The following is a 13,049-nucleotide window of genomic DNA, read 5'->3' as shown; positions in this document are numbered from 1 at the left end:
ATGTTATAGCTTTCTTCCTTCATATTTATACCCAGAAAATCCTTCTCATTCTTCAATACCAACTTGAATGTCCTCTCTTTTTGGAAACCCTCCCTCCTAAAGTAGAAGAAGAAAGTATATCTTTTACTACAATTAAATCACAATGACATTAAAACAGAATTGAGACATGAAACTGAAGTTCTTTTATGAATAAGGCAATTCTTAGCAAGCATGGAGTTTATATTTTTTGATATACTGTATATACCACTTCAGATACTAGATGGTACAAAATGGCCTGAAGTTCGCTTTTAGTATGTCCTTTCAGGGAGTAACTTCTTAAATTTTATAAATGCTTATGTTGATAATTATGGTGTAGCTGTCTTATGTGTGTAGTACTGAAATAGAATTGTGAAACTCCCAGAATATTAAAGCTGATTGTGCAATATGAAGGTTTAATGAAGGCTATAAAATTTGGGAGGACTGTTTCATTTTCCTTATTATGGAAAATGTTTCAAGAATCCACAAATATGAATTAATTAGTAATTCTATGTGAAATATAACTCCAGGGGAAAAAAAAAGCATATACTTCTGAATTTATTATTACTGACAGGAGAATGTACAAGGATACTCCTTTGGAAGTCTCCATCCTTGGAAAAGCAGGTGAAACTGTTTTTCATCCGATCAGAGTACTATAAACTTTTAGGAAAAGTTTCAAATCCAAGTTCTTAGTAACAGCAGCTCTTTACCTATTCTTCCAAAATGCATACTGAGAGAAAAGGAAATTAAATAACGATATATACCCTTATCCTCCTGTGTGGTACAGGCCATAAATAACTGTGGTCTTAGTCTGGGGATCTTCTATTATCCTCTGAAGCACTGAACATCTGTATTCTTTGGAAATGTAAATTGTGAAAAGTTGCACTTCTTCCATTTCTCTGCCAAAAAGTAATGGATTTACAAGTTTTGGATATCATCAAATAAATGTAATAGTATGTATTATGATCTACAGATATTTTATAATTTCCCAGATGATATGTCTTGCAAAATTATCTTAATGTTATAAATGATCTTAAGCTGAACAAACAGATTTGTTCAAACTCAGTTATATTTTAAGTTAATATATCATAACTAAATAATGGTAATGAAAGAAGGAAATAGTGTACTAATATTATAGATGGCTACCACCAGATGGTTTTCAGGGTTTAAATAAAGACTCAACATTTGCACTTTTCATATTAAACACTGAATTTAAAATAGATCTACATCGTTTTTATTGTTTTTTTTGTGCTTTTTGTTTATTTTAATTATCCCATATTTGTAACACATACTATCTCTCACAAAGATAAGCACATACATGTGAACATGTGTGCTGGGAAAGGATCTTGGTGTGTAGTGACAGCATTCCTTATACAAAAATAAAGTTGATTTCATATCATTGTAATCACATTATGAAAAAAAGTGCTAATGCTACAATCGCCAAATATTCTTCTGGTAAGATTTCTCATTTTATTCTAGTTAGGTTAATATCTACATTTTCCTGTCAAATGCATTTCTTTTTAACAAATGGAGCTATAGGTTTTACATTAATTGGCAGGCACCCTTTCTGCACAGATGTTACTTGTTTTTCTGTCTTCTTTCTCATAGAAATAAACATATTTGTGGAGGATCATTGATAAAGGAAAGTTGGATCCTTACTGCAAGACAGTGTTTCCCTTCTCGGTAAAGTGTTTCTGAAACCAATTATTTGTTTTGAACATCTAAAAATATGCTTAGCTTCCATTTAGCCAAGCAGAGCTAATAGAGATTCACCAGTTAGTGGCTATTCACGGCTATTTGTTTAATACAAATTCACCAGCACTGGTTGAACACGTTGATTTGTTTTTTAGATTTAGCTTACAAAACTTATTTTGACTTAACTGATATTTGCTTACAGGGTACTACTTCTGTTCACTTCTTTCCCCAACTGGCATTACTCTCATTTAGGGAAAAAATTACTGGAATTATGTTAAGTTTGCCCAACCTCCTACTTGCAATTCTATATTTATAGATAAAGATATTTTTTTCTGAGTATCACCAAACTTCTCTCAATCTTCACTTCTTTCTTATGTAGAGCCAGCCTCATTTCATTTTCAATGAAAATTAGTCTAAGGAAAGGATAAGGAGGCAACATGTGTAAGCCTCCTGATTCTCATCAAGGTCCCTTTGATTTTGTTAGCATAAATCATTAACTCGTATTAACAAACCAAACATTTATACAACTGAGATAAAAATGAAAGTCTGTAGTAAAATTGTAATTCATGTAATGTGTTTTCCCTGGAATTTTTCACAAATTTTTTAATTAGCTGTTCAGAATTTCAACAATTTAAAGGCTCCACCTGTTTATATGTGCTTGTAGCTTTCAGAATTTCCCATAATAAATGTGTTCCTTTTTACTACACTTTGAATCAATGCTTAAACTTAGGTTATCAGCCCCTTATAAATTCAATATATGGGCTCAACATTACTCACTATATTTAAATAATACTACACAATTTAAATTATATTTTACATTTTAATTTCTTACTTAGAAACAAAGACTTGAAAGATTATGAAGCTTGGCTTGGAATTCATGATGTTCATGGAAGAGGAGATGAGAAACGCAAACAGGTTCTAAATGTTTCCCAGCTGGTATATGGGCCTGAAGGATCAGATCTGGTATTACTGAAACTTGCTAGGTTAGTTCCTTTAGAAGGTTTTGTATTTTTAACCTAGACTGTACAAATTATTGAAGCTTTTTCCTCAGCTCTGTGGCTATTCTTTCTCTCTAATGTAGATTTATTATAGAAGAATATGTCACATGTCATATATGTGTACATATGTGTGTCTCTGCAAGTGTATATATTTATATACACAGAGGAAGAGAGGAAAGCACTTCCAAAATTTTCAAAACTGAATAAATAAGTTTGACCAACAGTCTGATTGGTTTGCTTTAAACCCAAAACTTAGTAAACAATTATTTGACAATTAACTTTAACAGGTAAGATAATAATTTAAAAAAAGCAGTGAGCATTTACTCTTAAATATCACCAAATGATTCATTTCTCTACTACCCACTTTAAATTTCTACATTACATGTGAGGCATTCCCTTTTCTTTCTTTGTTTTAAAGAAATGACTCTTTATTCTGAATATGTAGCATATTAAACATTAACATTACACTTTAATATGTTAATTTTGTGTTGAATCCAATCAAGGGTACTTATTATATTTTCTCTTTTCAGGCCTGCTGTCTTAGATGATTTTGTTAGTACAATTGATTTACCTAATTATGGATGTACAATTCCTGAAAAAACGACTTGCAGTGTTTATGGCTGGGGCTACACTGGATGTAAGCTATTTTTAAAAAGAAGGCAGTATCATATTTATTTTATAAAATAAATTTGAAAATTTGTTTCTTATTTTTCTCACCTGGCAGTGCACTCATTAACTGTACATTTTTCACACCATTCTAGTGATCAACTCTGATGGTCTGTTACGAGTAGCACATCTCTATATCATGGGGAATGAGAAGTGCAGTCAGTACCACCAAGGGAAGGTGACTCTGAATGAGTCTGAAATATGTGCTGGGGCTGAGAATATTGTATCAGGACCATGCGAGGTAAAAGCGATTTTGAATAAGGATTATATGGTGGATAGCATAATTTCTCATGTTTTATTTTGTCAGTTTTTCTCAAATAAAAATTGTGCATCAATCTGTTCTAAGAGAGGAAGTGGGAAAGATAACCCTGTATTATCCTTATACATTTCTCTTAACAGTGAGACAATCTGTGTTTCATTAGCAGCAAATTATGACATTGGTTTCTCAAAAAAAAACAATAAACTAATAAAGCCAGAATTTGAAGGGAAAGCTGTTCAAATTTGAAGTGTCTGATATGCAGTTTGATTTTTCTAATAGCTTGAATATTTCTAATCGTTTCCTTAATTTATCTGATCTTCCCAATTTATCCCTGAATGAACTCTATAAATATATTTTTAAGTGACACATGCCTAATTTTAAACTTTTAAATGTTTTTTATTTAAGCCAGTGTATGGTGTGTGCAGTGTGTGTGTGTGTGTGTGTGTGTGTGTGTGTGTTTAAACAAATTCTATTTTTAAAAAATGAAAGTTCAAAGTTTATGACCTTAAGAGTTTGGACATTTTCATTTGTTAGGCAAACTGTTCTTTCAACTTGGCAGTGTTCCTATCCCTATTTTACATAGACAAGCTGTTAAACTGTTCTTTTACATATATTTTGAATGTAAGAGATACACTCTCCAAGACTAGGAGCTGCGGAATTATAGAATACTATGTGTAACAAGGTATAGAATAAGTTCAATACTAGTGAAATGTCTTTTTGACATGTAGGAAAATGTCCCACATATGGAGCACAAATGTGTATTGAAATTCATGTTTTATACATAGTGCTCTGAGATTTTATTTTATTCCTGAAAAAAAGAAAAATGCGTATTAAGCTAAAGATTTTTTAAACTGCTTTTAAAATAAGGTTAGAAACAGATTATGTGTTTATAACCACTTTCAAATTTGGTGTTTTTTCAGTAAATCAGTATTATGGTGTTATTATAACAAGTGAAAATCTACTAGAAGAAAGCTTTATTTATTTATTTCATCTATCTATTTAGTTATCACTTACCCTGAGTGCCCTGTAAGAATGACGTTTTGAGCTAGACCCAACCTTCAAGATCACTTAGTTAGCTATGCACTCATCCCAGCCCTACTGCCATTACTAAAAGTGCTTTGACAGCAGCTCTTTAGAATAGCCTGTAATACGGTTTATCATCTACACATTCTTACATTCCTAACTTTAGCATTGAAGTATTTATCTCATTATCACATATTTGTTATTTTTTATCTCTATTGATAAGACTTGACTTCAACTTGATTTTACCACTTCTCAAAAATGCGTTTATCCTCCACATTGTTTTTCCATATCACTGACAATTAGAATAATATAATCACGGAAACCACTGAAAGCTAAACACTGGAAACATACATCTCCAAATATTTGTATAAAAGCAATAGTATCACATTTAGCAAACGTCTCCAGAAGCAAATTGCTTTGAGGAGTTCTTATCGGTAATCACTGGTACATTTATTTAAAAATCAGATTTATTAACTCATGTGGCATAGTTTATATGAAGTTTCTTAGAATAAACTCTCTCCTTAACTGTTGTGTCTTCTACCTCAATCCCACCGTTGTTTTCCCCATCATAGAATATTGATAGCTCTCTTCTTTCCACCTGTATTACAGGACTAAATTTTGCAGTAGTATAGTTTTATCTCATCACAACACTATTAGGGGAAAGTTAAGATAGTTTCAAAGATTCTTGATGCAATGATGTCAAAAGCCTGTCTTTGAAATCTTAGGAGGTTACATAGTGCATGTAAGTGATACAACACATTTGTAATGATTATGTATAATAATATGTGTAAATATATATGTATATAAAAATATGCACACAAAGAAGTCTATAATCCATTCATATTTCATCTATCACCCATCTATATCTGAGGATACAACACAGTTACCACATAAAAATGTCATGAAATCATAGGCTATCTTCCACAGAGGGAGTATAAAATATAAATACAACTATATTAACTACTAATACCAACAGTAGCAGAAGGACATCCTTTTTTATGCCTGGAAAAACAATTTCTAAAGAGTTAACATAATTATTTCATTAAGAACAATTTTTTATTTAACTTTTGAAGATCATTCTGGGGGTCAGATGGGAAAAGACAAAAAAAAGCTTTAGAAATAAGAGCCAGTTTAATGTAGTTTAATTTGAAAACCATATGATTACAGATGAGGGTTTTTGTACTTGTATTTTTCTACATTTTCCGTGTTTTCTCTATTGAACATATTTTGAACATCAGGAGAAAATAAAAATAAAATCTACCTTCTAAATAGCTGTCAATAGTTCTGTGTTAGTCAGCATTCAGTAAAGGCAAAACACACTTTAAAGTATGAGTGAAAATTTTGGAAAAGACAAGTCATTCTTCAATACTACGTGATAGAGTCATTTGAATTTTTGTACTTCTCTCAGTCTTACTTGGGTAGTTCAATAGAAAGACAACCAATGGTCCAGTATCAATTTTATGTTTTCCTATTTCAGTTACAGTTATTCTCTTTTTTGGTATATATGTATGTTTGAGATACAAATCTATGTAGGAAATTTTAATGAGTTATTAAGTTTTAATTCTTTGTTCCTACTGTGCATGTTTTCTTCCTAGGGGGATTATGGTGGTCCACTTGTTTGTGAACAACATAAAATGAGAATGGTTCTTGGTGTCATTGTTCCTGGTCGTGGATGTGCCATTCCGAATCGTCCTGGTATTTTTGTCCGAGTAGCATATTATGCAAAATGGATACACAAAATTATATTAACGTATAAGATCCCACAGTCATAGCTGATGTAACTGTGTCTGAAGCTTCCATCAACACAGCTTTCTTTTACATGAAGATTTCAGAGAACATGGAATTAAAATGTCACTTAAAACAATCTTAAGACAACTACTTGAGTGTCATGTTTGTTAAGATACTCATTAATATTTATGGATGTTTTCTGTTGTTTTGTTTGTCAGTGTTATTTTGTAAATGTTGAAGTGAATTAAGGTACATGCAAGTGTAGTAACATATCTCCTGAAGATACTTGAATGGATTAAAAAATGCAAAGGTATAATTGCTGGATGATAAAAGAGTTAATAGAAAAGATCAAATAATCTGTCTACGCTGCTTTCCAAGGTTAGTTTCTTAATAATGAGTAAACCATAAGTTAAACATTATTTTAGCCTCACAAAAAAAAATTTATTCGTTGTGTCCTTAAATTGTAATCCTATGTTAAATTATATTACCTTTCATATGCCATACATTATATTTCATTAATTTCTTCTCACCATGTATCTGTAATACTGGTGCATGCACTTTTTACAAAAATATGTACCTTTATACACATGCATGGGTACACATGTGCATGCACTAGAATTCAAATCATGGTGTAGCTAATGTAACTACTACATATTCTGAAAGTGCGTACTTCAGTTTTTCCTTAAGAAAACAATAGAAATTTCTAAAGATCAGTAGAAATATTAATGAAAGGTGCAAGATAAAAATGACTAGCTTATCCTCCATACATAATGACCTCTCTTGGTTAGAATTTAAGGTGTAGTCATGACCCACAAATTTAATCTAGGTGTTTACAAATGTTTATCATGCTCGTTATCTTAGTAGTTTCTAATTTTTAAAGGGAAGAGAGTAATATGTGTATTAGTATTATTTCTTTCTTCCAAATTTAGGGGCACTTATCTATGCAAACCATTTTAAAATCTATTTTCTAAAGTATTTTTTAAATTCTTAAATAACTCTATTTGAAGTTTAAAAGTGTTTTGGTCTTCAAAATGTTTTTATGTAGGCTGATTTTAAGACTTGTTGCTGTGACTGTCTTCTGGCTCACCTTCTTTAAATTTTAAAAATTTATTAAGAGGAAAATTTCTATATGCCTCTAAATATTTATAAATAAACTTCCATCAAATTATTCATTAAAGTATATATTGAGGGAAAGAATAAAAATACTTTTCACAACCTGGAAATCTTTTAGCTTAACAAAACTTTACTCAAGTAAAGGAAGAATTGTCAAAGAAAAGAAAGAATAGATTGTCTAAACTGTATATTCAGTTATTTTTTAAGGTAGAGTTAAATTGAGATATTTTATCAGGATATCTTCAATTTTATCTTACTTCATTTTACATAGGTCTTTACTAATGCCATGGGGAATTTTCATTCAAATTTTGTATTCGGTGTAATAGCCAAGTTATCATATTTATTATTACATTTGTCATGATTAGCTTAAGATCATGTATTTGTTAAGAAATAAAAAAGAGTAATAGGACAGGCTCCAAATTGTCACAAAACCTTCTGCACAAAAGATCTTTAAAAATAATTATTTGAATACTTAAAATCCAGTATTCCCATTTTTCTAATTTGTTTCTCTTGAATGATCTCAATTAATGCCAGAGATCCAACTGATGTTCTAAAAGCTCCAAAGGGCACTGTTCAGTCTTGAGTAAAATGCTTTTAAATTTACTCCTGAGCATGGTCCACAGAGTATAAGGCAGCAAGTCCAGAAATGCCTATCCAAATTTATATCATATTTTATTTGTAATAAGATACCTGTTGATATCAAGAAATAGTGAAAGCAAAGAGAGATCCAACATTTTTCCAGTCCAACCATCTTATCTGATTGTATTTCTCTTTCCCTTATATAAGTAACTATTTTAATCAAAACACATAGACATTTCAAAGATGTATTGCCTATTGAAGTATATTTCAGTTTCTTCTTGCTGAACTGTCAAATTTTATTAAGTCACATACTAATGATTTTTGTAAAACATTTATAAAATTGTAACATTTTTGAATACTCACATTTAAAAATATTTCTTGTACGCCTTTTTCTCTAAATTTGCATGGAAAGAGATAGGGATTACCACATACAAGATGCAACTTTTTAAACATTTTGAACTCAGTGTTTTACATTCTATTAAAGGGCAAAATCAAATCCACCCCTAAGCCATCAGACATGGCATACAAAGCAGCACTTTCTTTGGGAAGTTTCCTTTGTGATAGAGGGAGTTGGTAGAATAGACAGTGAAAGAAACATGGACAAGATCCACATTATTTTAGGTGGTAGGACAGGGAATAATCATGTCATTTTTCTCTAGTGAAAGATACTATTTCCTGGGCATTCTTTTCTTAATAAACCAGAAAAAAATTTTAAAAATCCAATTTATCTAAAAACCCATTTCATTTTGAGTTATAGACAAAAGGATATTTTAAATTAGAAGTTTTCAATGCTATTTTTGTTTGGCCTGTTTGAATAATGATTATATGCTGTTATAACTGTGGACATTTTCTTATGTCTACCAGGAATAGTAATGTAAAATTGAAATATTTGTCATAATGCCTCTGCCGTGCAGAAGGGGTGATAATCCTTTTGTATACTTCTTTAATTTTATTGTAAAAAATATGCAGTGACTTTTACCTATTTGCTGTGGGCAGGTCCTCAGTAAAATGGTTTATATTGAGTCAGTCTCTAGTATTAACAGGCTCTTGCTTGCTATCTAAGTGTTTCAAATTATGGGAAATGTGAGACACTGGAAGGCAAGAAAAATAACAATAACAGCATGTGATAGCAAAATTGTATTTCACTTATTCCTGTGAATATTTCTTGTTGGTACCAATGGTACTGTACAAAGTGAATGTTATAGCCACAACATTCTCTTTAAAAAAACACTGTCAAGAAGTGAGAAATTGCTCTCAAGCAATTTTCTTGTCTCTGAACATTTTTCTATTTAAAAAGATATACTGTATTGCCATATAGCGATCCCAAGGTGAAGAATTTTCCTAAAATGTCATACTAAAAAACTTTAAATTGATTTACTGAGGCTCAAAATATAACTACTTTCAATCAATTACAACCTGTATTTATAGACAAACTCATTTGAAAAGTAAAGTTAATTTGAATAAAAAGACATAGTCTTTCTGTGAATACTTTTCTTTCAACATTCAACTTGAACTAAGAATTTACTAATACATTAAAAATGTTAAAATTCTTTCAGACCCTATAAATCTTGACAGTGTAATTTCAAGTAGGTTCATTTCCATTTGCACAGAAAGTTTCTGTCTTTAGGAAACTGAACATGGAATACTGTGGATATTATGACTGTTTGTCTTGTGTGTAAATAGGAAATTGATAAGCTGCCTATTGAGTGGTATAGCTGGATGCTTACCCATAAAGGGAACACTGTGGTTATGACTTGTATATAACGTTTCTGTAGTTAATAAAGTTGTTATTTTTATAACCATGATTATATTATTATTCTTAATAATAATAAAATATTTTATCAAAATTCTCCCTTTCTCTTATTATAATTACATACATGGACCTATTTGAACCTGCTCTGGGGTTTAATGCAGAAAACAACAGCAACCATAATCCCACTGACAGAAATTACACATAATTTCTTGCAAGAAATATCAGGTATTTATAGAACAACAATCATTAATTTGTTTCAGCTTCTATCCATGGTCATATCAGTGTTCTTCAAAAAGCTGTTAATCTCTATGCACTTTGATTTCTCCCACTATAAAATATAATTATTTGGTCATTCTTCATATTTGCTAGAATGGTGCTATGATATAGTTTACCAGTATTTATAAAATATTGTCTTGAATGATTACCTAAGTTCCTCTACCACATTACAATATATTACAAGTGTAATTGTAAATGATTTACTTAATCAGTTTGGAGCATTATCTTCAAACTATGCATTAAATTCAAAGTAAATATGAATCAAATGAATTCAATTCAAATGAAATGCAAGATTGGAAGAACTAATTATTAATTGATCTAACCAAAAAGAGCTCTGTAACACCATTGGTTATTACAAGTTAACTGCCTATCCTCCAGAGAGGTTACTCTACTACTTCTACATAGATAGTCATCTCAAGTGATGACTAATGTATATAATTCTAGAGCCCATGATAAAATATCTGATCTTAATGATTATGATCCAAGGAGAATACATGCATGTAATTCACTGAATTCTGGTGTTAGTAAAGATATTTCAAATACATATACTGTTGATTTTTTTCTAACTTTAGATTTTTTTCCCCCTCTGTTTTCTGTAACACATTCCATTTAAACCTATATTCTGCTGTTTTAAGTAGAATAGACCAGAAAAGCTTCATTAAGAGATGGTATTGAACTGGGTTCCCAATGAAGTGAGAAAGCAAGCTGTGTAAATATCTGGGGTCTGATAAATAAAACTTTGACAATAGTTTTGTTACTTAATATAGTTTATTTACTCTAATAAATTGTAATAATTTAATGAGTCACTATTTGTCTATGTCTTGAATAGAATTGCCTTGGTTTACATTTCCTCTTTTTTTCAGTCCAGGAGTTTTATTGCCATCCTATTTCATTATTTTCCTGCACAGGCACCATTTTTAATCTATACAATCCTAAAAGTACATTCTGTATCATCTCACAAAATTACATCCCTTTCATGTAAAACTCAGATTAGAAGTTTTATTCTAGACAGTCTGTATATTTATTTGGTCTCATATTATGAACATCTTAATTGGATGTTGCTTAGGAAAGCTGAAATTTAAAACTACCTTCAAGATAAAATGAATATTTGTAGTAAAATAAGTGGGCAGTTAACTGTACTATGAATTATATGCTGTTTCTGAAAGCACATCTAAGTAAAACAGAAAATACTGGGCAAAGGGAAAACACTTTTTAATTTTACTTTATATAACTCAGAAAAAGTGTGATTATACATTATTTATATATACACTTAGGCTTTAAGACAGTAAACAACAATATTGAACAAAACAAAACCTATCAATCTGCCATATTACTTACTCCAAGCTAATTTTGGAACCTCATCTCTCCCAAATAGTCCTGCACACTTATCACTTTATTTATTTTTTTAATTTTTTACTAAGGTATTATTGATATACACTCTCATGAAGGTTTCACATGGAAAAACAATGTGGTTACTACATTTACCTGTATTATCAAGTCCCCACCCCTACCCCAATGCAGTCACTGTCCACCAGTGTAGTAGATGCCACAGATTCACTATTTGCCTTCTCTGTGCTACACTGTTCTCCCTGTGATCCCCATACCATGTGTACTAAACATAATACCCCTCAATCCCCTTCTTTCTCCCTCCCCACCCACCCTCCCACACCCTAGCCCTTTGGTAACCACTAGTTCATTCTTGGAGTCTCTGAGTCTGCTGCTATTTTGGTCCTTCAGTTTTGCTTCATTGTTATATTTCAAAAATGAGGGAAATCATTTGGCACTTGTCTTTCTCCACCTGGCTTATTTCACTGAGCATAATGTCCTCCAGATCCATCCATGATGTTGCAAATGGTAGGATTTGTTTCTTTCTTATGGCTGAATAGTATTCCACTGTGTGTATGTACCACCTCTTCCTCTTCTTTAGCCATTCATCTACTGATGGACACTTAGGTTGCTTCCATATCTTGGCTATTGTAAATAGTGCTGTGATAAATGTAGGAGTGCATATGTCTTTTTGAATCTGAGAAGTTGTATTCTTTGGGTAAATTCCAAGGAGTGGGCTCCCAGGTCACATGGTTTTTTCTATTTTTAATTTTTTGAGGAACCTCCATATTGCTTTCTACAATGGTTGAACTAGCTTACATTCCCACCAGCAGTGTAGGAGGGTTCCCCTTTCTCTGCATCCTCACCAGCATTTGTTGTTCTTAGTCTTTTCAATGCTGCCCATCCGTACTGGTGTGAGGTATTATCTCATTGTGGTTTTAATTTGCATTTCCCTGATAATTAGTGATGTGGAGCATCTTTTCATGTGTCTGTGTCCATCTGAATTTCTTCTTTGGAGAATTGTCTCTTCATATCCTCTGCCCATTTTTTAATTGGCTTATTTGCTTTTTGGGTATTGAGGCATGTGAGTTCTTTATATATTTTGGATGTTAATTCCTTGTCGGATATGTTGTTTACAAATACATTCTCCCATACTGTAGGATGCCTTTTTGTTCTGTTGATGGTGTCCTTTGCTGTACAGAAACCTTTTAGTTTGATGTAGTCCCATGTGTTCATTTTTGCTTTTGTTTCCCTTGCTTGAGGAGATGCGTTTAGGAAGAAGTTGCTCATGTTTATATTCAGGAGATTTTTGCCTATGTTGTCTTCTAAGACTTTTATGGTTTCATGACTTACATTCAGATCTTTGATCCATTTCAAGTTTACTTTTGTGTATGGGGTTAAATAATAATCCAGTTTCATTCTCTTGCATGTAGCTGTCCAGTTTTGCCAACACTGGTTGTTGAAGAGGCTGTCATTTCCCCATTGTATATCCATGGTTACTTTATCATATATTAATTGGCCATATATGGTTGGGTTTATATCAGGGCTCTCTAGTCTGTTCCATTGGTCTATGGGTCTATTTTTGAGCCAATACCAAATTGTCTTGATTATTGTGGCT

At 31.6% G+C, this 13,049-nt stretch overlaps 1 protein-coding gene across 3 annotated transcripts in view; it reads left to right on the top strand.

The window, feature by feature from the left end:
- The window catches only part of HGF (hepatocyte growth factor), a 68,202-nt gene extending 58,276 nt beyond the window's left edge, over positions 1-9,926 (top strand). For all 3 annotated transcript variants that reach the window (XM_057504457.1, XM_036931697.2, XM_036931696.2), the window contains 5 exons: positions 1,624-1,698; positions 2,547-2,693; positions 3,239-3,345; positions 3,470-3,615; positions 6,252-9,926. In XM_057504457.1, the coding sequence (XP_057360440.1) occupies positions 1,624-1,698; positions 2,547-2,693; positions 3,239-3,345; positions 3,470-3,615; positions 6,252-6,428 (652 nt within the window). In that variant the 3' untranslated portion in view covers positions 6,429-9,926. The remainder of the gene's footprint in view (positions 1-1,623; positions 1,699-2,546; positions 2,694-3,238; positions 3,346-3,469; positions 3,616-6,251) is intronic.
- Positions 9,927-13,049: the final 3,123 nt, after the last annotated feature.

Source organism: Manis pentadactyla, chromosome 7 (genome assembly GCF_030020395.1).
Source record: "Manis pentadactyla isolate mManPen7 chromosome 7, mManPen7.hap1, whole genome shotgun sequence".
Lineage (NCBI taxonomy): Eukaryota > Metazoa > Chordata > Mammalia > Pholidota > Manidae > Manis > Manis pentadactyla.
The sequence above is the reverse complement of the archived record's forward strand: the minus strand, read 5'-3'. Positions and strand labels throughout refer to the sequence as shown.